The following is a 23,367-nucleotide window of genomic DNA, read 5'->3' as shown; positions in this document are numbered from 1 at the left end:
GACAAGAAATGCCAGGAGAACATTACTTATGCTGCTTTGTATTACATTAATGTTTACGTGTTAGTCTGAAGGGGCTGTAGTTCCACAAAACACAAAACAGTGCTAATGTATACCACAACGAGAACTATATTGTAGAAAGATGAAGAAAACAAATATTATAATAATAGCTATGTACAAATGCTATGTCCACATGCATTAATTGATATTGATATAAATTATATTTTGAATATGAACAATTGTTTGGTCTTAAATTATTATTCATGGTGAACATATTTTGATTCATGATCTTTTCAACGCAATATTAGTTAAGTGAAGAATAGAAAAGGTTTTATCCATGCATTCACAATAAGACAACATGCAACAAATTGTATACAAATGTGTGGGTCTATAGATTATTTTCATTTAATCACAAGAGTGTGAGCTCCACTACTGAATGTATTTATTGTACAATTGTATTATATATTGTGCTTGAGCCGGTGAAATGTGCAGAAAGCAAACAGTGCTCATCAATGTCCTACTGTTACTTCCTTTTTTCAGTGGAAGCTGTTGATCTTTAAAAGTAGTGCAGTATAATATGTGCCCTGAATTTTAGGGAATGTCTAAGGGGTGAGCCAAACTCGCCAGGGGTTCCTCCGCTGAGATTTAAAAAAAAAAATCCATTGGGTGAATTAATGCATTTTAGAGCACATGTCATGGTGTTCCTCCTGTGTTCGTCACAGATGTCTGTCATGCTAAAAATTGCATTCTGTATGCCAGCACCTATATTTTCCCATGAGTTTCCGGATAAGCCAAGAATTGCCTTCAGAATGCAAGGGTCAATGGTCAGACTAGCACACATAAGACTACACTATCAGTCAGGCTACCATACATTGACTCACTCATGCTCATTCTAACTCAGACTCATTCAATCTCACTCACTTGCATTTATGTATTCCACGTTCTTGCACTCATTTTTATTCTCGTTCACTAAATGTCACTCATTTACACCCACTCTTACACTTACTCTGACACGCCCATATTTTTATGTTCGCTTGCCCCCACTCTTACTCTTGATCATTCAGTCTCACTTATTCTCTACTACTCCTCTAAGTCATTCGTTCTCAATCCTTTGCGCACACTCACGTATACATTTTCATTCACTCACACTCACCTGCACTTCATTCATTCTCACATAAGCCCAGATTTTCAAAACAGCCACAGAATGCAGCGCAGCAGCCAAAAATGCTGTGCTGCATTGTGTGACAGGAAGGGAGCAGGAGAGCACCATATCTACAGAGAAATGGCTCTCTTCACCCCTCTCCCTAGCGCTGTTGCAGTTTTTATCTGCCATGAGCCAGGCACATACCTTAGTGCCATAATTCTGTGATGTGTGCATGAGGTTTTGTACTGGAAGGGTTGACTAGACACACTTTAAAACTTTCCTACTTCGTATGTGTTCTACACAGTGCAGCACACATTCAAAGTTGAAAAAGAAAGGAGAAATAAAAACAGTTCCCCTTTTAACGCCTCCTATCGAATGGAATTACATTTTGGTGCTAAACCCTGTTTACTATTGTTTGTAGAGTGGGTTTAGCATCAAAAGGCATGAGTGGTTGCAAGGAGCCCCCCATGCACCACCCATGTAATACCCCCTTGGCGCTAATGCGCCAAGCAGTGCTTTGTATTGCCTTGTGTTGCTTTTAGGGTAATTTCCAGTGCAAAATAAGTTTTGCACTGGAAAGAAAATTAGGAAAAAAACATTTTGTGCTGGTTAGCATCACTTTTGTGATGCAAACCCAGTGCAACCTGTTTGTAAATGTACCCCTTAACCTCACTTTCTGTGGCTCACTCATTATTATTCACAGTTAAATTCAATCACTCTCATTCACTCACACTGATTCTCACTCACATCAATTCTCACATGCACATGCATATGGCTGAGTCCAAACTGAAATGGCGGGGCAAGCTAAATAACGATGGATTAAACCCAGATCTGTGACTGGGAGTGAATGTTTGACAGTGTTCTGAATTCTGTCCATCAACTTTTTGCGTCAGAAGGGGCAAGCCAGATGTTGCAGCTGCAGCCCCTGGCATTTCCTACATGGCGTCAATGCCTGGAGACAACCCTGATCTTGCATAGCTTTGAGCTTGAAACCCAGCAATTTAAGAGCAAGCAATTTTAGAGCTTTTTTGGTGCTGATGCCTACATTGGTTCAATCGTTAGAAAATTAAAAAGGAGAATTAAAAAGGCACAGTAAAATAAAGTAAAAACATAAAGTAGAAAGGTAAAAACTTATATTACCAAAAGGTGGAACATGTCAAAAAGCGAAACAATGCAGTCTTTTGTTTTGGAGTTGGAGGAAGTGTATGACCAACAGCCAGATTCATCAATGGAAAATCGGCTCGCAAAGGGCCAGATTCTGAGAATCTGGCCCTTTGCTAGCACTATTTTTGCATTTGGGATTCATCATCCCAAATGCAAAAATTGCATTTGTAGAAATCGCAAATTTGCGAATAATTGCATTTAAGGAATCTCAATTAGAGATTCCTTAAATGCAATTCATGAACCATTTAAAAATTGCTATTTCGCAATCTGGGGCCGCTATTTACCGCGAAGTCTGACTTCGTGGTAAATAACGAAAACTTAGAAAAATGCACTTTTGTGCATTTTTCTAAGTTGTATGTTACACACACACATGTCCTTGGGACATGTGTGTGCGCAACACCAGTGTACATGAGCATTTCAGGGGTGCTACAGGGTGTCCTTTGGTCACCCTGGCACCCTTGAAATCGCTTCCTTATTTGCGATCGCAAATAGGGAAGCAGTAGAAATCGCAAAATAAATTGCGATTTCTACATGCATCCCGTTTTGCTAGTCTTTAATAGCGATTCCTTAATAATCGCTATTAAGGACTCGCAAAAGAGGACAATGATGAATCTGGGGGAAAGTTTGGGTTATATTTAAGAGTTAGGGTCAGTGTTAGGTGTTAGGGATTGTTGGATATGGCCTTTTCTCCAGGGTCACCTCATGCTTTTTGCATTCCTCCTCCCCTTTTTGCTGAATTCCTTTGTGTTGGCTTTAGGACTCTGGGCACTACATCACTGCCAACCGGAGCATATGCTCTGCACCCAAAACATAGTAACATTGGCTTATCCTTAATTGTCATATTCAATATACTTATAAGTCCCTAGTAGAGTGCACTAATTGTGCCCAGGGCTTGCAACTTAAATGCTACTAGTGAGCCTTCAGCACTGATTGTGCCACCCACTTCAGTAGCTCTCTCCCACATGGCTCAGGTCTGCCACTGCAGACACTGTGTGGACAGTTTTAAACTGCCATTTCGTCCTGGCAAGTTAACCTACTTGCCAGGTCCAGATCTTCCCTTTTATTACATATAAGTAACTCCAAAGGTAGGCCATAAACAGCCCTATGGGCAGGGTGCAATGTTTTTAAAAGGTAGGACATGTACTTTCGAGTTTTGAAAATTCTCGGGGCTGAAAATCTGCTAAATTTGGTTTTCCCTGCTGCTACGCCTATCTCTCCCAAAGGTTAACAATAGGATTGCCTTAAAACATCTTTTAGTGGAGTGAAGTATGGTGTCAGAAGAAGGTGGGAGGAACAGTGTCCCAGAAGATGGTCCAGGTGTAAAAGAATATCCCCCATAAAATCGCAGAGAACTTGGTGTAAGAGAAGAATGATTACAGAGTTAAGGACAGAGTAATAGGAAAGTTGGCTATATACAATTCACAAAATGGAATGCTTCAACTTTTTTGCCTTACATTTTTCTATTTTTAATAGATATGCATGTCAATACCAGCATTCTGACTTCCACCTTTTCAAATCTCGTTTTTTACATGTAGTCTGCACATTCATTCTGAGTCTACAGTAACAGAGGTCTGTGTCCATTACATCTCAGTACTTTGGAGTGGCACTTTGACTGTTAGCATTCACAATACGTGGTGCCCTTCCCAGTGGGTTCTAGGTCTTTTCTAAATGGCAACCAAGATGGAGTTACTGTCAATGGCTGCTTCAGTACGATTGTACATGGAGCACATAAAGCTTTCTCAGTAACTAAAGGCAACATTTCGTTTCAGGTACTTCCAAAGCGCCATGTTTTTGCATAATGCCGAATGGAACCCAGATATCTCAAGGTTAGTCAACAACAACCTACTAGATCCTTTGCCTTCTGCCAGTTACTACTCCTGTGAATGCATAGCCTTGTGTTTTATCAAGAAACCTAGACACTAGCATAAATGTCATGTATTTTAATTCCTTTCAATTGATGTATTGGGGTAGACCCGAATAGGAAATTTCTTTACAATTTGTTCAAGCAATTAGAATTTTAAGTGTTTTAGATTGACGGAAGTAAATTTATGAATGCAAAGAATCTAAAAACTGTAAATTGTCATTTAGAGGCCATGTATGTTTTTGTTCATATTGAAAAATTCACAAATAATGTATGGGAACTAAATGTATGAGCCTTTAAGATATTGTGGAGCCGCATGCCTATGGTAACATTTACAATCTCATTCTGACAGGCAAGACAACCACATTTGACTATCTCCTATATTTATTAATTATATTAGGCTTTCGCTTTTCTTTATTGAATGCAGCATCACGGGACAATGTTGTTACATAATCAATGGGCAGTTATATTTACTTTCTTAAGGAGTATGCTTTGGATTTTTAGGATGCGATATAAGAAAGAGATGAGCAGAGTGCAGATAAGTAATAGATCTCCATTAGATCTACACAAATTGTGTGTTATTAGATTGGTGGTTTAAAAACACATTTACTGTTTATTTTTATTCTACTAGTTGTTTTGTATAGAACTTAGGTAGCCCAGGCATCTCTTTAAAGCGCTTTAATTCTGATTATACAGCAATTTTGGTAGAACTGTAATCATCTGCGGTGAAAACTAATGGCAAAGGGAGGACAAAGTCTGTATGTAAGTGGAGGAGTGGGTTTATGGCTGGTAGAAAGAGCTGAGATATTTAAAATTAGTTTGAGTGGCGTGCAGTCCCTGTGATTGTGCCAAAGTCTATTCTGTGGAAGGAGAGCATCTCTTGGCATAAGTAGCTGCGTTACTCGTTTCTCATAGGTGTGTATCTTGCTTTGATGTAAAGGAGCTATGCCTTTTCTCTACTGATATGGGTGCTTTTGATATTTATTTAGATAGTGCTTCCAATAACTCTTGGTTGCATTCCCCTATGGGCACTCTCCATTCAACCTCCTATGCGGGTATTGAATAAATGATCACATTGAGTTTGATTGTTTTTTTGCTAAATTTGTTTTATTGGAATTTTTTTGAAATGTTTTAATTTCAATTCTTCTTTTTCTTTTTCTTCATTTATAAATCATTTCACATATTAAGATTTAAACAAAAAGGGCACCCTCTGACAATTTTAGAGAATGCCAAAAAGAGATGCGAATCAATGACTCGAGATGAACTTTTGACACCAGATAAAAACTGGAAAACACCAGAACGGTGATAGTTTCAATATTTTCTACATCAAGTAAAAATTTTAAAAAGATCATCACTAAACATTGGCCCATGTTAACCATGGTACCGGATTTCAAGAACTCATTTGTACAGCCACCGATTTTTGCCTATACCAGAAACAAAAATATAGGTGAAATACTCAAACAGAAACCCAGAGAAATAAAAAATCCTAAAGGAACAATACCGTGCATGAACTGTAATAAATGCAATGGTATTATATGAGGGACCAAAATAAATCATCCAATGAAAGGAAATAACATTAAGCTCTACGTGACAGCTACATGTGACACAGAAAATGTAATTTATCTATTAAAGTGTCCATGTGGCAAAGGATATGTGGGAAAAACTGAAAGAAAATTCAAAACAAGAATCAACGAACACAAATCCAATATCAGAACCAAGAATGCAAAATCCACTGTTGCAACCCACTTTATGGAGGCAAAACATAACATATCTCAATTAAGATTCCTAATACGAGAAGTAATCGAAAAGACTGAAAGAAGAAACAACAACAAATATCTTCTAAGATGAGAAAACTACTGGATGATGAGAATGCAGTCATGCAGACCGAATGGCCTCATTGATCGCATGGAACATGCATGTTACTTATGAGTAACAATGGAACTGTTCTGTTCTAAGGAACTGTATAGTTGCGAAGAGTATCATACTGTAATAGTATATTAATCATGTGTTTACATGTGTCATATATGTGGTTAATAAGTTTCCATTCACTCACATTTTTGTACTGCACAATGAGTAGTAATATATTTGGTTAACTTTATTAAATTGGAACGAGTATTCACACCCAATATGGCCCCCGTGCACCACACAGTTGTATTCCTTTTTCTAGTAACATCACTTAAACCGCAAGTGTGCCATAGACAAACACCGCAACAATCAGAGCCACGCCGTGACGTTACCGGAGTAAACTCATCCTCAAGCACTGAAGGCTTAAACTAAAGTAAGTATTTCCAAGCCCTCGCAAGCGCGAGTGATAGAATCAAAGAACATGATCTTTTAACCAATGCGAACCGAATTGTGGATGCTAAATATTAGCTTCTCCCGGGTACCTTTTCAGTATTTCTTCTGCGGCTAAAAGAGACGAGGTCATCGGACTCGTGAGTAAAACAAAAGCATTTTCACATGTTTATATAAACCAGCCCATGTCGCATTAAACATAGGCACATAAAGAATATCACCTGGCGGAAATAGAGGGTCAATCACAAGGGTTCTTTAAACTCATAAAGTGCACAAATTTAAACAACACAAATTAGTGCGTGCTCATAGTATTAATCAATATGTGAATAACTTTTTTGACAAATATGAATGTGTATACAAACAGTGTGTAATGATTCTATTATAGACCGGCTCCCTGATGAAGAGCGATTTGGCTCGAAATGCATTGGAGTATGGAGTATCATGAATACGTGAAATGATTTATAAATGAAGACAAATGAGAATTGAAATAAAAAAATCAAAAAAATTCCAATAAAACAAATGAAGCAAAAAACAATCAAACTTAATGTGATGATTTATTCAATAACTGCATAGGAGGTTGAATGGAGAGTGTCCATAGGGGGATGCAACCAAGAGTTATTGGAAGCACTATCTAAATATTTATATTAGACGTATCCTCAGGACGGAAACGTCACCCCTGGAGCACCCCGAAAAGTTAATATACGTTACTTAAAAAGGATCCAAAATTTATCAGATTGTGCGCAAGCTATAGTTGAGTCTTCCTTTTGATATTTGGACACAATCCTTGTATTGTATTTTGGCGCATGGACCGCTCTCCATGTAATCTTATACTTCGTATTATATCCTACCTCTTCCTACATTCACCATAAAAGAAACTGCGCCCATCAACTCAATGTCATTTATTGATCCCTTCCTTGGGAACATCCCTCGACGTGCTCCCTTCAACTAACCTCTCAGACATTCTGCTGCGTTCTTCTACATTCTATATGTTTAACCTTGTGTGCCTTCTTAATCACTCCCTTTACTTGTCTGTTTGATCAAAAACAGTCGATATTTAGCCCAATACTAATCATGTCCTATGGTGTTTGAAGTACTGAATATGCTAAATGTATGATGATTTAGAATAAATTGTTTGCTGAAACTGAAGTTACGTTAATGAAATGCAACTAATCATCATTTGTTCTCATTAAGGCTCAATCATCAATCACTTTGTGGATGCTGAGAACTGGTGTTTTACATCCATCTGCAATACGTCTTGTGAAGCTGAAACGAGTCACGGACCGTGCCCAACTGTCACCACCCCCCAAACTTCATTGAATATTTCCACCACATCAGCCACAAAGGTTCCAACCAGCACTGCACTTGTAATGGAATCACCACCGGATTCTGGAAACGTTGTTACATCTCCTCCAGGGAGTACGCCCACCAACCCTTCAACAACAAAAACTAGACCATCTTCTGGAGACTGCAGTGATCTTTCTCCACCAAGGCGGGTATGTGATGGCAACCTATTACAAACACCCCTCCAATAGACTCCTCTCTTAGGGAATATAAATCAATGTAAGCAGCTAAATCCCTGATTTACCATGAGGGCAATATTTATTGGTCTTACGTCTGCGAGGTATAGCTACCACACATCTAAAATACACAGCTTTGTGTTGCCAACATCCTTTGTTGGGCAACCATTATGTATCATCTCATTATGGCCTGTAACTGAGTAAACATATTCTTCTATTTTTCAGTAGTCCTTTTGAGTAATTTTCTACCCTTATGTTTGTCCCCAGATTTGTCCATCTATCTCTTCATTTAGTGTCTGCTGATTGTGCTTTATTTCACTCTTGCAGGGAGAGCTGCAGCTTAGCGTATTTTACCATAGTGATGTAGCCGAATTAGCTCTATCCTCCCTGGCAGGCTTTGCTTTGTCACCTGTTACTAACTGCAGTTTTTCAAAATGCTTTGACCGGTCATTGACTCACACAATAGTTTGGAAGTCGTTGCCACAACTTGCAGAGAACCTTTGTCTCTAGAAATGGCTTCTAGTTAAATTTTTTATTTATTCGAGGCATACAAGAAAGTCATGTAAAACTCATCATTTGGTCAACAAGACTTGTTATTTTTTGTTTTCCAAAACGAATTTGTTTTTTTAGCAAAAGACATATTTTTTATCATATTAGGTTAAATCTAAATCAAACATAAACAATGAGAGGAACTCTCCTAGGGTGGTGACTCACCCCATGCGCCACTCCCAACTCCATATCGGGGAGCTTTTTGCTAAGTTAAACCAGTTCCAATAGGGATGATTCTGTGATATCCTATACTCATTACCCCCTGCATGAGTAGTGTTTGGACAGAATAGTGGAAAAAAATATTGTGTGAAACAAAATATTCTGTCAAGGACATCGAGGACAAAAATATTGTGAAGGTAAGTTTCTCTAGGTAAGCAAGTTAAACTATACTTAACTACACATACATGTGCCTTCACTAAATATATATCTTCAAGGTAAGTAGACGTGGAGTTAAGAATATTAAACATATGCTTATCGTATTGCACTTACCTTCTTGATATTTTGGACCGCGATATGTTTGACATGATATTCTGTGCGTCCAATATTGGTTTGATTCATATTCTGTCACTCAATCCCTGGTTCCATGAAGTAAAGGGTAAAACAAGACATTTATCACAACTCCCGTTAACTTGCAATGTAATAGTCACACTTTTCAAATGAAAACCTATATGCTCTTAGGCAGGTCATGTTATCACCCTGTACTCTCTTTTCCCTGCTGCCTATTGGAGAAAAAAACAGTTAAAAGGTTTTTAAAACCTCTTTGAAGAATTTTGTATTTCAAAATAAATCACGCATCTCTCACTGGTCCTGCCATACTTAAATGTCCTTCATGAGCTATTCTTTTCTTCTAGTTCGATACTTAGCAAGAAGCGAAAACTCTTAGTGGGACTTCCAACTGCGGACCATATTGCATATAATTAGAAGACTATTTTACAGTGCTGAGGCAGAGGTGGCTTTGAATGTCTTCTTTGTGTTTTCAACAGTTTTTAGAATCATGGGATTATGGGAACTGCATAACAGCCGTCTGCTTGGGTGATGGAAACCGCATCAAGTTGATATTCTCAGAATGTGTTGATCAGAACCCAGCGCCCTGCCCGAGTAACATTCCAGCCATTCGAATTTACCAAGAGGATAGCTGTTGCTACTCCTACGTGTGTCAGAGTAAGTAGGAGGAGCCGAAACATGCTGGTCAGCAGCTATGTTTGAATGTTTGTGCACCACTGTCATTATTCATCACCCACACTCTTAGAAGCTCACTGTCCCTTCATCCCTTCTCCCTCCTAAACACGCTTCTCCCCAGCTCTCTCTCCTTCAGAGTACCCCCGCTTTCTGGTCTCATACTGCTTGCTCTTTCTTTCTTTACCATTGGTTTTCCTCTAAAAACATTCTATTTGTAAACATTTAAAAAAAAATTACAGGTGAGGTCTTAGAACTGCAATAGAAAAGCTTCTGCCAGCCGAGCACGGGGGCTAACAGAAGTCTTTCATGTGCCATGAAAATTTTTTGTATGAGGTTTCATTTTTAAAAGAGAAGCTTTATTTTTTAGTTCATAGTCACTATGCAGAGAGAGCGACAACAGGTTTAAGTGCACCCTACAACTTAGTTTTTGAATTCCATCTTTTAATTCCATCTTTTATTTAATATTCAATCAGTATTTCATCTAAAAAAAAGTGAACACTGGATCAAAGTATTGTCTAAGTAATAAGCACTAGTACGTTCAAAAGTTTCCTTTGCAGTAAAATGTTGACTTTGCTGTAACTCAGGGTGATAGTGCACGATTCCTGCTGAGTCAAGTCCATAAAAAGAACCTAGTACTGCCTCAGTCCCCTTTTCTTTAAAACCCAAGACCACCCTGGTATGAGGACTCCCTCCCTCGTCCAAGGCAAGCATTTCAGACCACACTCTTTTGGATTAGGGAGAGTAATTCCCTAGCCGTATTTATTACATAATTAAAAACATTGGATATTATTTACATTATGTACAATTACGCAGAAAGTCCGGGATATCTTGATCGATACACAAGGTTACTTGCCTAACCTTAACATGTTGCTAATACATCATCATTCCTATCGTAGTCTACACATGCATATATATTACTTTCTTTGTGTCCCCGCTAGAGCCTACGGCAAGGTCCATGACTGGCATCCCCAGATCCCTGTAAGACGACAAAAAGACTCACCTGGAGTAGGCCTGCGTAGGCGGTACAGCTTATCGGACGGATATTTTCCCCCAAGCCCCCCCTACGCCCTGAGCCTTAAGTCTAAAACGGAACTGAAACTATGCTCACCCATCATGACCTTACCGCCTGACCAAGGACATCAAACTAAAATACGACAATATTACCTGCAACAAACAATCTACTGACATTTTAATACACATTACCATAGTATCAACTCATAACTTTACCTTACATATTACCTGTAACTGAAAAAAACCATATTGACATTTGTATTACATTACCATCGCATCAACACATATCTTTACATTACACATTACCTGTAACTCAAACAATATCCACTGACACTTTTATTATACATTACCATAACATCAACCCATAACTTTACCTTAAATATTGCCTGTAACTCAAAAAGATATATACTGACGTTTTTATTACAGATCACCATTGCATCAACACAACTGTACGTTCCACATTACCTGTAACTAAAAATGACATATCCTGACACTTTTATTACACATTACCATAGTATCAACACATAACTATACGCTACCTATTACCTGTAACAGAAAACGACATATACTGACACTTTTATTATAAAAATCCCAAAATCATCAATAATCCCCATTTTTCTTAACCCTGTCCCTCAAGCTACATGCAACGAAATTTAAGAAAACAAAGTCAGACACCTATGACTGCAACACTCATATGAACTGCCTGCTTTAGGGGATGGTGGGTGGAGAAAAACAAGTTACGGGCCCTTTTTTGTCCCTGACCCGTATGCTGGAGGAGCGAGAGAACGAGAGACTGTTCCAGCTCCCCTTGTCCCCTTTTAAAAGAGGGGGCACTGGGCAGCCCGGTCTAAACCGGCCTGCCCCGATGACTATAGGTCGTGCTGAACCGGAAGCATGGAAGTGCTTCCGGTTTGCGCTCTCACGGGCACAGTCATTGGTTGTTTTGGGGAGGTGGGGCTCCTGCGTCAGAAGGCGCGTCAACCCCCCACCTCCCCTGGCTCCTGGGACTGGTGTGACCGCCATAATGGCAGCCCGCGCTAGGTAGTGCTACCTTTGCACAGATGCTGCTGCCCCCCATGTAAGAGCGATAGAAGGCCTGCGAGGTTGTGCCTATTGGTGTCCTAGTCAATATCTAACGACTGTATTTGAGGATGTCCACATCGTGATGCTTCAGAGGTCTCCACTTACCTTTCAACTATTCTGTTTTACAGGCTGTGTTACACTCAATGGGACAATGAGAGCGGTAAGCATTTTCCCCATCACTTTTTCTTTGCTCCTATTTCATCCACGTTGTTTATTTCCAAATCCCACCCTACATATATACTGCACTCACTCGTTCCACACTATACAACATTATTGCTGCTCAACCCACTGCGCTCCCATTATCTCTCTCCCTATATTTGCTCTCCTCCTCCATGTCTTCCAACCTTTACTTCCATACATTCTATCATCCCCTCCTCTGTCTCTGTCCTACTTCAAGTCTCTCCTTTGTGCCCCCCACTTACATTCCATCGTTATTTCATTCTCTGTGCCTCCTTTCCTTTCCCTTTCTTCCATTCGCATTTCTGTCGACTTTTTTAGCTTCCCCATTGTTCACACTGCAATTCACTTCCACTCTCATCTTAAAACCTCCTTCTAATCTCTTCCATCCTTTTTGATTTCTCAAAAGTAGAAGAAAGTTAACAGGTTACCATGTACAAAACAATAAACAAATATGTTTGTTAAAATATATTTTTCCTCTTCAACAATTGAACTTAATTCATGCATAAACTGGTCCCCAGTGGAGTGCATTCCAGGCGGGTGTGAGAAGATCCCACTAAAGCAGATAATGTAAATCCTGCTTGCCTGATTTTATGGTGTTTCGAGCATGACAATGAGTGCTTTGGTGTGGCCTAAGTGGTGTAGTCCTACCAGACATGCTTGCATGAGTTCCACCTGATGATCAGTTTGCAGAAAAGGGATTATTTTTGAGGCAGGGAAAGTTGAAGAAAAATCCATTTGACTGTGGATAGAGAAAAAAAGGTAGCACCATCAAAAAAACAGCCAGCAGTACCCGCTATTCCTGCTTTTTTTTTCACGTAACCAAGAAAATTCAGTGGCTGACAGTGTGGCATTGACAAGGTGAGGAATAAGAAGGCTGTTTCTTTGACTTTGTCTGTTGCATGGAGAAGTTCCTTCATAATGTTGCCTAAGGCTGCCTCGGTGTCTTTGGCAGGTATGCTGAACCCAGACAGGTGGTCGCGCAAGAGATTGGCTAATTCTTCATACTATTGAAGCTGACTTGCAGCTTCTTTTTCCAATATCTTGTTTAGGAAAAAGAGGTTATTTATGGAACTGAGGCAGCCTGATCTTGAGATCGGCATTTGACTTTTTGGTTCAGAGGTGATAATGGCATGCTTAGAGTAACTGAAAAAACTCATGATCAAAGGGATTCTTTTCTCATGAGTGGAATAGAACGGAGCTGCCTAAGGCATGTAGCAGAAAACTGGCAAGAGTGAGAGTTAGAGACTTTTATTTTGGCAGTCAATGTATACATCTTTTCAGATACGATGGATTTGAAGGATAAGATTGTTGGTATCAAGAGAGGTGGCATGAGACTGGTGTGAGTGGTTGTGGCGGGTGTTTGGGGATGTAGTTAGATATTGTAGAGATAATAAATTCAAATGATTCAAGTACATTTTTTCAGTCTTGCTGTCATATGGATGGGTTTTAGGGCTTGGGGATTGGCCAGCTCATGGGAGATGTTGAAGTTCTCTTATTATTTGTTCAATGCCTCAATAATGTGCTTTGAGAAGTAGACATTTGTGCCTCGCCTGGCTGCACCATGGTAAACTCTCTTATGTATTTTGTAACAAGTAATGATTTGGGCCATTGGCTTTGGAGGGTACAATTAACATTTGTCATTTTGGCAACTTCTTCATTGAACCTCCCATTGTTTGCTTTAATATCTTGTTTGAATGTAAGGAATTTGACATTTGCAAGAATAGTAAGAGTGTCAGCAAAGTTGAGCTGTACGTTGTTCAGCAGAAAAGTAGGGCTGGAAATGTGAGGTAGGGAGGTTTTAACTTCAATGCAAGTTGTCTTGAAAACAACTATAGGAATGTTTTTGTAGCGTCTGTACAAACTTGGGGTGTGATTTGAACTGTGCATGGTAGGTGTGTAAATATGATTTGTCTGGTTAGTGGTGATGGAGTGGCCTGATCATGACAGTGTCTGTGACGTTAGGGTAAATGTTTCCAGATTGTGAAGGAAGCTGAGGTCCAGTGTATGCCCAGCTGTGTGTGTTGGGCCTCTAACTATCTGTACTAAACCAATCCCATGTATGTTGTTTATAACAGCTGCTACAGATTTTAAATCTGCCCTATGAACCTATATGTTGCAATTGCCTATGACTTCAATTTGGTTGGTCTTCATCCGCAAGGGGAGTGTCCTGGGGCAATAGATTACTGCTGCAATACGAGAGCAGTTGGCATTGGTGGAGAGGCAGGCAGCTGCATATTCAAATGATGAATAGGTGGTTTCCGGTATGACAGTAAAGTAAGGATACTTTTGTCCCTCTGGGAGAAGATCATCATGCAAGGTGGTAAAGCTTTCGCCAAATCATATCTCAGTTAGACCGATTATGAGGCATGTGTGTTGTCTGGAAGACTGTGTGAGTTTTGTGTGTGTTTCAGCAGCAAGATGGATGCAAATATAAGCCTAATTCCTTTCAGATGTGCTCATAGTAGCAGCCAAGTAACTGTATCCTGATATATCCTAGGCCGATGATATGCAGTGCCTTGAAAGCTATGCAGAGAGCCTTAAATTCTATCCTCTTTGCCACTGGAAGTGAGTGTAGCTTAACCAAGGCCTGAGATAGAGATTGATATTTGGAAGTTTATGAAGGAGTCTTTTCTGGATGCCCATAAATAGGGTGTTGCCATAGTACAATTTGGAGAGGGCAGCGTGGTAACTACCGTTTCTGAAGGCCCGAGGGTATGAAGAGGCACATTTTTCATACTATTCTTAGTGTGAAGTGAGTTATTGGTCTCCTGTTGTTGCACCTTGATGGTGGGATCGGACAGCAGTGGCATAATGTGGTGAAGTGGAGGCAGGAAAATTCATTACAGTGTGGTGCATGAGAACAGGTGCCAGCAGGGTGGCAGTATGTGTCAGTGGGTGGTACAGTAGTGGTTTAACTGAACCCCCGATCATGTTGATTGTAGCAGCGCTTTTTCATGATGTGTTTTATGGATTTGTTTGACCAGAAATAAACATATTTATAGATAGATAGATAGATTATTAATTGTAGAAGCTCATGAAAGTAACAGCTACCCTGCCACCACCTTGAGGTAGTTCCCTTCAGCCATCCTAAAAGGGCTGTTAAGCATACTTGTGGATGAATAGGAAGTGTCTCTTGTACGAAAACCAGAACCCAACTGAGCAGCAGTATTTTGCAACACTTGGAGATGTTGTAGGTGTTCCTTTCAGTCACTTAATAGATTAGGCTGGCATAAACAGGTCTGGAGTAAATCAGAGCAGTGATGACAGAATCCGTTTTGAACTAGTGCACTGGATTTAAGGGATTTAGGAAGGTTTTTTTTGAAGCAGACAAACTATTTCAGTCCATATATGGATGTATGACGTTACAACGCATACTTTTACAACGCCTACCTTTACAACACAATTTTTACAACGCAGGATCCATTACAACGAATACCATTACAACGCATGTTTTTACAACGCAGATACCTTTACAACGCATACCATTACAACGTAAGTATTGGTAAGTATATAATATTTTTTTAAATGTAAATTAATTAAAATTAATTTATTTTAATTTAATTTAATTTAATTTAATTTAAATTTAATTTTACTTTATTTTTACCCTGTACCCCTGTACCCCAAAACCCAAACCTAGCCCTGAACCCTAAAAATACCCCTGCACCCAAAAACCCAAACCTAGCCCTGAACCCTAAAAATACTCCTGTACCCAAAAACCCAAACCTAGCCCTGAACCCTAAAAATACCCCTGTACCCAAAAACCCAAACCTAGCCCTGAACCCTAAAAATACCCCTGTACCCCAAAACCCAAACCTAGCCCTGAACCCTAAAAATACCCCTGCACCCAAAAACCCAAACCTAGCCCTGAACCCTAAAAATACTCCTGTACCCAAAAACCCAAACCTAGCCCTGAACCCTAAAAATACCCCTGTACCCAAAAACCCAAACCTAGCCCTGAACCCTAAAAATACCCCTTTACCCAAAAACCCAAACCTAGCCATGAACCCTAAAAATAGCCCTTTACCCAAAAACCCAAACCTAGCCCTGAACCCTAAAAATACCCCTTTACCCAAAAACCCAAACCTAGCCCTGAACCCTAAAAATACCCCTTTACCCAAAAACCCAAACCTAGCCCTGAACCCTAAAAATATAATTTTACATACAAATTAAATCAATTAAAAAAAAATACATTTTTTAAATATATTTACGATGTAAAAGCATGCGTTGTAACAGCACTCACGTTGTAAAAGCATGCGTTGTAAAAACATGCGTTGTAATAGAACTTGCGTTGTAATAGCACTGCATTGTAATAGTTGCGTTGTAATGGCTGTTTCCCCCACATATATGTAAAACATATGTAGCTAAATAAGCAAAACAAATCCACCGGGATTTGAAATATGAGTTTGACATTGGCTTGGCCTCTAAACAAATTCAATAGGTCTCGCCTTTGGGACCTACTGAGTTTGCCAATGGCTTTAGCCATGCTGTACACTATCCCGATGTCATGCAGCATGGCTTTTGGACAGCCTCTGACCTCGATGGGGGTGCTGCTAAGACTGGTCGGGTACCTCAATAATTGATCATTTCGGCTCCTCCACTTCTCACTTTATCAGCACCCGTGAAAATACAAGGAGAAGAGTTAATGGAAAGAATGAAAGAAGAGTTTAACAGCATATAAATATATAAGACAAGTCCTGTGTGTGCTTGTATTACCAAACTCACTTCGCACTGGCTCCTCATATGTCTGTAGGGCTGGGGAGGCACCAGTCCCCAATCGGCACATGGAATGCGACAGCAATTAGCTGAACTAACTAAGATGGGGAGGCTGTGTACCAATGCTCAGAACGATGGAGAAACAAATACTGAGCTTGCCAGCTTCACATCTTTATCCGCACTGCTTATCGAAATGTACATTTATTGACAACCAGAGCCGTTAATATGCAGTCAAGGAATATGTTCCGCAGGTCCCAGGGAAGACTGTCGTGCCAAATCCACCAAAAACCAAAACAAGCACAAGCCTCCTTTAAAAAAACAAAAAAACAACGTGGCTTCAACGGGGTAGGGAGCCCGGTGAAGCAATGGCAGAGGAGGTATGGACACCAGGGGAGGATGCGTGGAGCAGCAATAAGAGAGGGTGTGGGTTGCAGGAGGATATTGTTATTAACATGTAAACAAGGAAGGAGAGGGATGTTGCAATGACTTACATGGGCCTTGAGCAATCAGGCTACTGTAGCTGCGCAGGTCTTTTACAGGCTGGTCATAGCGGCAGTTTACTTTAATGTGATTTCTGGCTCTCGGTTTTTACAACTATGGCCAATGCTGCTGCGTTGCCATCTGTATTGAGACCACACACATACTCTAGCATGGGAAGAGAGACTGGAATATGTTCCGCTGCCACGATTTGAAAGGACAGGTCTCAACTCTCAAGGAAAGCTGTCTTGATACATTTGCCAAAACCCCAAACAAGCAAAGAGTCTTCTTTTAAAACAACAGTGACAGAGCTACAATGGGGTAGTGAGACCGGGCAAGCAATGGCGAGGGGAGGTAGGAGGGATGGGTGTGGAGAGGAAGATGGGTGAAGCCGTGACGAGGGAGCGTGTGGGATGCAGGAGGAATTAATTTGAATGTGGATAATATGTAAATAAGGCCGGGGAGGGGGGTTGCAGCAACCTGCCTAGGCTTTGTGTAGCTGCATAGCTCTATTACAGGCTGCAAACAGCTGCAGTTTACTTTAATGAGATTTCTGGCTCCTGGTTTTAGAACTGTTGCCACCCACAGTGTGTTCCCATCGGTAAAGAGACAGCAGATATTACCTAGCATGAGAGAAGAGGCTGGGATGCTAGCATAGACCCATCTCTCCCCTAGACATGCATTTATCAACTGTGCGGCGGGGAGAAAAACGCAATAAGCCACTGGCCCTACGCATAGCTCAATTATTAATGGACAGGTTCTATTTCACACATGTCACTGGATCTGCGTGCTGTACATATTCACTCGAAGCACGTAGCCCAGCGAGATTAGCCAGGGTTTTGAGGGGTGCTGGAGAGACACTCTGATGTGTGAGATGTTGCTCTGAATATTAAATTAGATCATGCACTAGGAACATAAGGGCAGAAACTCCCAAATCATTAGCTGGGATGAAAGCAACAAGAAACACACGCTGTGCTCGGGCTGGACTGAAAGCAATACAAAAATTGTGGGTATACACAAACCGAAGTAGGCAAAAGTGAAAGGATGCAAGTAATAGACCACTGCTGTGTGGAAGGGAACAAAACACCAAAAGAAGGGACAAAATCACTAATTACCACATAAAATCAAACTTTTGGAAAGGGCATGTAAACAAACATATCAAAAGTGATGAATGGGTTGTAAGCCCACAGGGGAGATACAGCATGTCTCGAAGAGTCAGCGCATTGTCTGCTTCTAGCTGAGACATAAAAAGGATTTTTGATTACGTATTTCTCCCAGGCAAGTCAAATATATATATATATATTTTAGCAAACCATTCTGATAAGAAGAAAGCCTTAGACCCGAGGGCAATGGGTTATCATAAATATATTTGCTCAAAATAGGAAAGCAATCTTAGAATGATCCGTATTCTGTGGGCTAACACTATGATTCACAGTCCCAATGAGTCTGGTTATGTCTGATCATGAATACTATACCTTCTGCAGCCTGGGGAGACTTGGCAAGAAGACTGCCAAGATTACACCTGCAACAGTGACTCTCTGGATATCAGCAGCGTGCCTCACTCATGTCCTCCATCAACCCCCGTTAACTGTAAAGAAGAGGGACAAGTGGCCAAGACCCAGAAGCTCTCAACTGACACCTGCTGCACAGAGACAGTGTGTGGTAAGTGAAGCTTGACAATGGTATAAAAACATATTGATGGAGGAAAACGCAAATGGCAGAGTTTAAGGGTTTACATGAGGATCTCCTACTAGTAAGACTGACATACTAATGGTGCTAGAAAAATAACTCCTCAAATTCAGAGCAAATGTTTTATTCCTGTTTTATAGCCCGACAGTCTGCTTATGGTTGCCTTAACTAAAAAGATAACTCCCGAGTCAGGTGCCATAAATTAGTTGAGATCAGAAGTAAATTGTAAAAAATGGTAATCTCATATGGGAACCGACTGAAATGCCTCTTTTCATTGGCAATTAATGAGGGTCTTAGTCTGAACGTACACATTTCACCTGCCTAAGAATGCTTTAACTCTATCTGAATGTCTCTTGGGCCCATGTGTGAAATATTGTGCCATCTCACACGATTTTACAGCACTTTAGGAGAAATGCAATACGTATGAGTAGGATATCTAGCACGAGTACAAACACCTAGTTAAACAGTAGTGGCCTGATACTCACTGTGCTACGTTGAGCAATGCGAGTGTTGCACTTGTTTCAGTCTGTTTGGTATCTTCAAGAACAAAGCCATAATGCTGCTTGTTTTTACTTAACAGCGGTAGTATTGCATACCTTCCAAAGGTGGCGGCCCTGAAGTAGTGCCTTATTGACTCCACAGTGAACTTTTTGTTACTTCAAAGTATTGCAGCGTAGCAAGTCATTTTGCAGGGCCGCGATGCACCGTATTTAAAATAATATGGTGAATTCCTGCCTTTGTCCCTGCGCTGGCACCGTTTTGACTGCCTAGCTCCTATGTTGCAGTGTTGCATGCAGAATAGTTTTTATGCAGGAAGGTGTCTTTCCTGCACAAAACAATCCTGCATATTCCTCTTTCTATGTGTGCTGCAAAATGCATCACACATAAAAAGAGTAAGTAACAAGGATAAATAAAGATATTTCTTGTCATTACACCACCCCTAAGAAGGCATATCTTTTTGGCACATTCCTATGTCTATCATTTTTGGTAAATCAGGAATTGCATCAAAAACCATAGGAGTCGCGTTGGAACTCTCACGCAATGCAAGACTAATTAGAATAATGTTTGTTGCTTTGTTGATGTAGTTGGTCATGATAATTTGAAAGTTAATTGAATTATCATGCATCCGACTTATTTAACAGGAGTGGGGTATTTGGTGTACCAATGTTATATGAAGCTAGGAAGGTGTAACGTGATGAGATGGTTTACCGGACTACAATATTCACTGTCTTCAGGACATTGAGGCATAACCAGTTGATACAACTCCAGCATTTCCTTACTTATATACATGACCTGACATGAAGATACTGTGTTCACCAGTCCTCTATTCACTAGACACAGGTCTGAGAGTCATCTTTGTCTTGCTAAATTGTAAAGCTTTGATTGTTTGATGCTAAACATCAACAATAAATGCTAAAGAGCACGAGGTATATCCCTCACTTTTAGGAGCAATGTATATGCCATTATCCCCAGGGGTGGCTTCTCTGCTAAGGCGCAGGAGCTTCGCCCCAATGTTGGCAGAGCCGAAAAAAAGAAAAGTAAAATGATAACAATTTTGTTATTATCATTTAATTTTTCTTTGCTACAGGGCTGAGTTAGGTCATGGCGGGTTGGGGTTACAGGGGGGCGGAGTCATTTAGACACTCCAAATGTGCATGATTGCTTAGCGAGCCGTCTCGGGCCAGCCAAACAGTCATGCGCACTTTGCATCTTCCCCACCAATCTGTAATGCACAGCCTAGTGAGGAACATACACAGGCTCCCTGTCCCCATAGGAGCACCAAACCACTGCTCTCAGACCAATCACAGTGCTGCATTGCAGCTTTGTGATTGAATATGGAGAGCCTGAGTGCTTCCCTGTTTGGACCTCAAGAAGAGCGGCAACGCGACGGGGAGGCAGCAGTCATTTTAAAGGTATGTGTTTTTTTTTCAAAGCCACCTTCAATCCGTCTGCCACCCCTGTTCCCTGCCAACCACCACTGATTATTCTGAGCCAGTAAGGAATGCTTTTTTGTTCATCACTTGTTGTATGCCATCACCATGAAAGGTGCATCGGGTTACAGTTTGGTTGAAAGAGATCTATGTTGTTACAACCACCCCTGATCGATGAAGTACCACCATAAAGAAACCCATGCAAGAACTCTCAAGAACAAAATACATATTTAACTTTGGCCTGCATGAATACTCACGCTTTAACAAAACCACTATAATGCATTCACACGTCCCTCCAATTACCCTATCTGGATCTTTAGTTTAATCACAAACCTTTTATAAAACTTCATTCCTACCTTTTGGCCTAACTTTAATCATTATAATGAACTTCAACTATACCCCTAACTATGCCTCTATTACTAAATCTAACACCATCCTTGTACCTCATGCTACATCTAACCCTGGTGCGTACACATACCCTTGCTAGATGTTTATTTTGATACATTTTCTAAATATTGATTTAAATAATGTTATTAATTTGTTGGAGAACTGAAATGGAAATTAGCTTTTTCAAATTGTGAGCCTCATTTATGGGTTTTTTACCCCAGGGCAGCGGACCAGGCCTTGCTACTACACTCCCCTATGGGAAAAGTAAATGGCAGGAATGTGCCGCATCTATCAGATACAGCGCATTCCTGTCCTTTTCCCCTTCTCCGGTGCACAATGGGCTGCAGCGCGCCAATGCAAGCACCTTTCAACTTTGTGCAAGGGTGCCTGCGTTGCGGGTATGATTCTTCTTTTGCAGAAAGGCAAACCTTCCTGCACAAAAACAATTACAAGAGGCTTTTTCCTCCTTCTATGCAGCACACATAGAAAGAGGAAAAACGAGAAGAAATAAAGATATTTCTTCTCGTTGTGCCTCCCTTACGCCTCCGAGGCGTAAGGTTTTGGCGCTGCTTCAGAGTTACGATTTCTCATAAATCTAGGGCACCTAACATGGTTTGACCTGGCCTTATAACTATGCCAGTGGCACATTGCACCATCGGAACGTCAAACAGTGACATTCCGGCTGCACAATAGTGCCGGTAGGGCTGCAAAAATAAGGCCCTCTATTTATAATACTATCGTTGCTGGGGTTGTCTTTCTTCCAGTTTCTCAGTAGTGACGTATCTCAGCGTAAGGAGTGAATTCAACAGGGGTGGTCTACTAAAATCAGGGCTGCTAATTTCCCATGCCTCTCACAACAATCCACACCTTGTATCCATAATAGGATGGTAGTTGCCTCTTGCGTGCTTTTCGGCAATTGTGAATGGACTGTTAATAGCCAAAGTTACTACTGAATGGATGTGGTGTGTAGTACTTTCTAATTGTTAGATGTATTCGATTTCACTATTTTTGTGCTGGGTTGCAGTTTTGATTGTTCATAGATGTGATGAAAACAATGAGTATCAGACATGGTGTGCACGCAGTTTTCCCTTTTGAAGGGATTTTTTGGAACCCTTAAGCAAAGGTGTGGTTATGATTGAGGCCAGCAAAAAATAATTTTCAGTAGAAATCTTTAAATAATGGCGAAAGTCATTATTAGTCATTCAACATTAAAATGATATTAAGTCACATTCTGGCTTTACTGATGCGCTAATGCTGTTAAACATTTCCCCTCATCAGTCCTTGCCTCTTAGTCTTATCTCCTTCAGGAATGTGTGAGTGCAAATCCGGTGCGGACCCTCACCCTTGATAGTCGCCATAGAGCCATTTTAGGCTTTAACTACTGCTGATCAGTGAACAATGAATTGCAGGAATTAATTGGTGAGCACTAATACTTCATATGTTCCACAGCAAGCAGTGATGTGCACCAAAACAAAAACTGCAATACCATTTGCACATGGAATGAGGCTGACCTTTGCAATGAATTACAGCATTCGTGGTGGGTTTGATTTAGGAATAAAATGCAAAATCAGACTTCTACTGTATTACTTTGCCTTTTGTAATTTCATTCAGGGAAGATCTGGGACAATTTCCCCATACAAAAATCAGGGTTAAGTGCAATCTGCACTAATTCCATTATGTTCCCAAAGGAAAAACAGACTAAAAAAAATGTGCGCCCGATTGGCCACTTTGTGTAACACTCGGAATGAAGCCTTCATTGTGAATCTGCAAATGCTCTGCTGGCAATGTTATGTTATGTTAGAAATCTGTAATGCGCCTGGTTACTCTAATACCGAGGGTCCCCGCCCACTCAGAAACAATCTTATATTGTACTAAAAGAATTGTTCCTCTCTACTGTTTTTTTCTGCTTTAGGCACCAGAACATAAGTATGCAGCGATTAAAATGTGCTCCCTACATTTAAAAGTAGGAATGCGATCTCTTTGTGGCTCATCTCTACTGATGGCAACGGTGTGCAATTTTCTAAATGTCGTATGTCTTTCTGGAGTCCAAAGTGCTTTATCCAGAACAGAGGTTCAGCGTCACTTAGACATATCTGCCTTTGTACTCGTTTCAAGATTATGCTGCTGGTAAAACCCATGGACCTTGGAAGGTTAAATTTAGTCAAATTGAATTCGATCGAAAAAGCATGT

General features: G+C 40.4%; 2 protein-coding genes across 9 annotated transcripts in view; one reads left to right on the top strand and one right to left on the bottom strand.

Moving 5' to 3' along the window:
* Window positions 1-23,367, bottom strand: part of LOC144823886 (uncharacterized) — a 1,846,314-nt gene that overhangs the window by 1,587,440 nt on the left and 235,507 nt on the right. Inside the window, exon 4 of one of the 8 annotated variants that reach the window (XM_078682776.1) lies at window positions 9,017-9,102. The exons of the other annotated variants lie outside the window; for them this stretch is intronic. The gene's annotated coding sequence lies outside the window, so the exon portion shown is untranslated. The remainder of the gene's footprint in view (window positions 1-9,016; window positions 9,103-23,367) is intronic. 8 annotated transcript variants of the gene reach the window in all.
* The window catches only part of LOC144823884 (mucin-5B-like), a 946,734-nt gene that overhangs the window by 783,745 nt on the left and 139,622 nt on the right, over window positions 1-23,367 (top strand). The window contains exons 30-34 of the mRNA XM_078682773.1: window positions 4,075-4,131; window positions 7,653-7,954; window positions 9,511-9,688; window positions 11,929-11,960; window positions 18,655-18,832. Of these exons, the coding sequence (XP_078538899.1) occupies window positions 4,075-4,131; window positions 7,653-7,954; window positions 9,511-9,688; window positions 11,929-11,960; window positions 18,655-18,832 (747 nt within the window). The remainder of the gene's footprint in view (window positions 1-4,074; window positions 4,132-7,652; window positions 7,955-9,510; window positions 9,689-11,928; window positions 11,961-18,654; window positions 18,833-23,367) is intronic.

The sequence above is a fragment of the Lissotriton helveticus genome, chromosome 3_1 (assembly GCF_964261635.1).
Source record: "Lissotriton helveticus chromosome 3_1, aLisHel1.1, whole genome shotgun sequence".
In the NCBI taxonomy this organism is placed as follows: Eukaryota; Metazoa; Chordata; class Amphibia; order Caudata; family Salamandridae; genus Lissotriton; species Lissotriton helveticus.
This window is presented reverse-complemented; position numbering and strand designations above follow the sequence as displayed.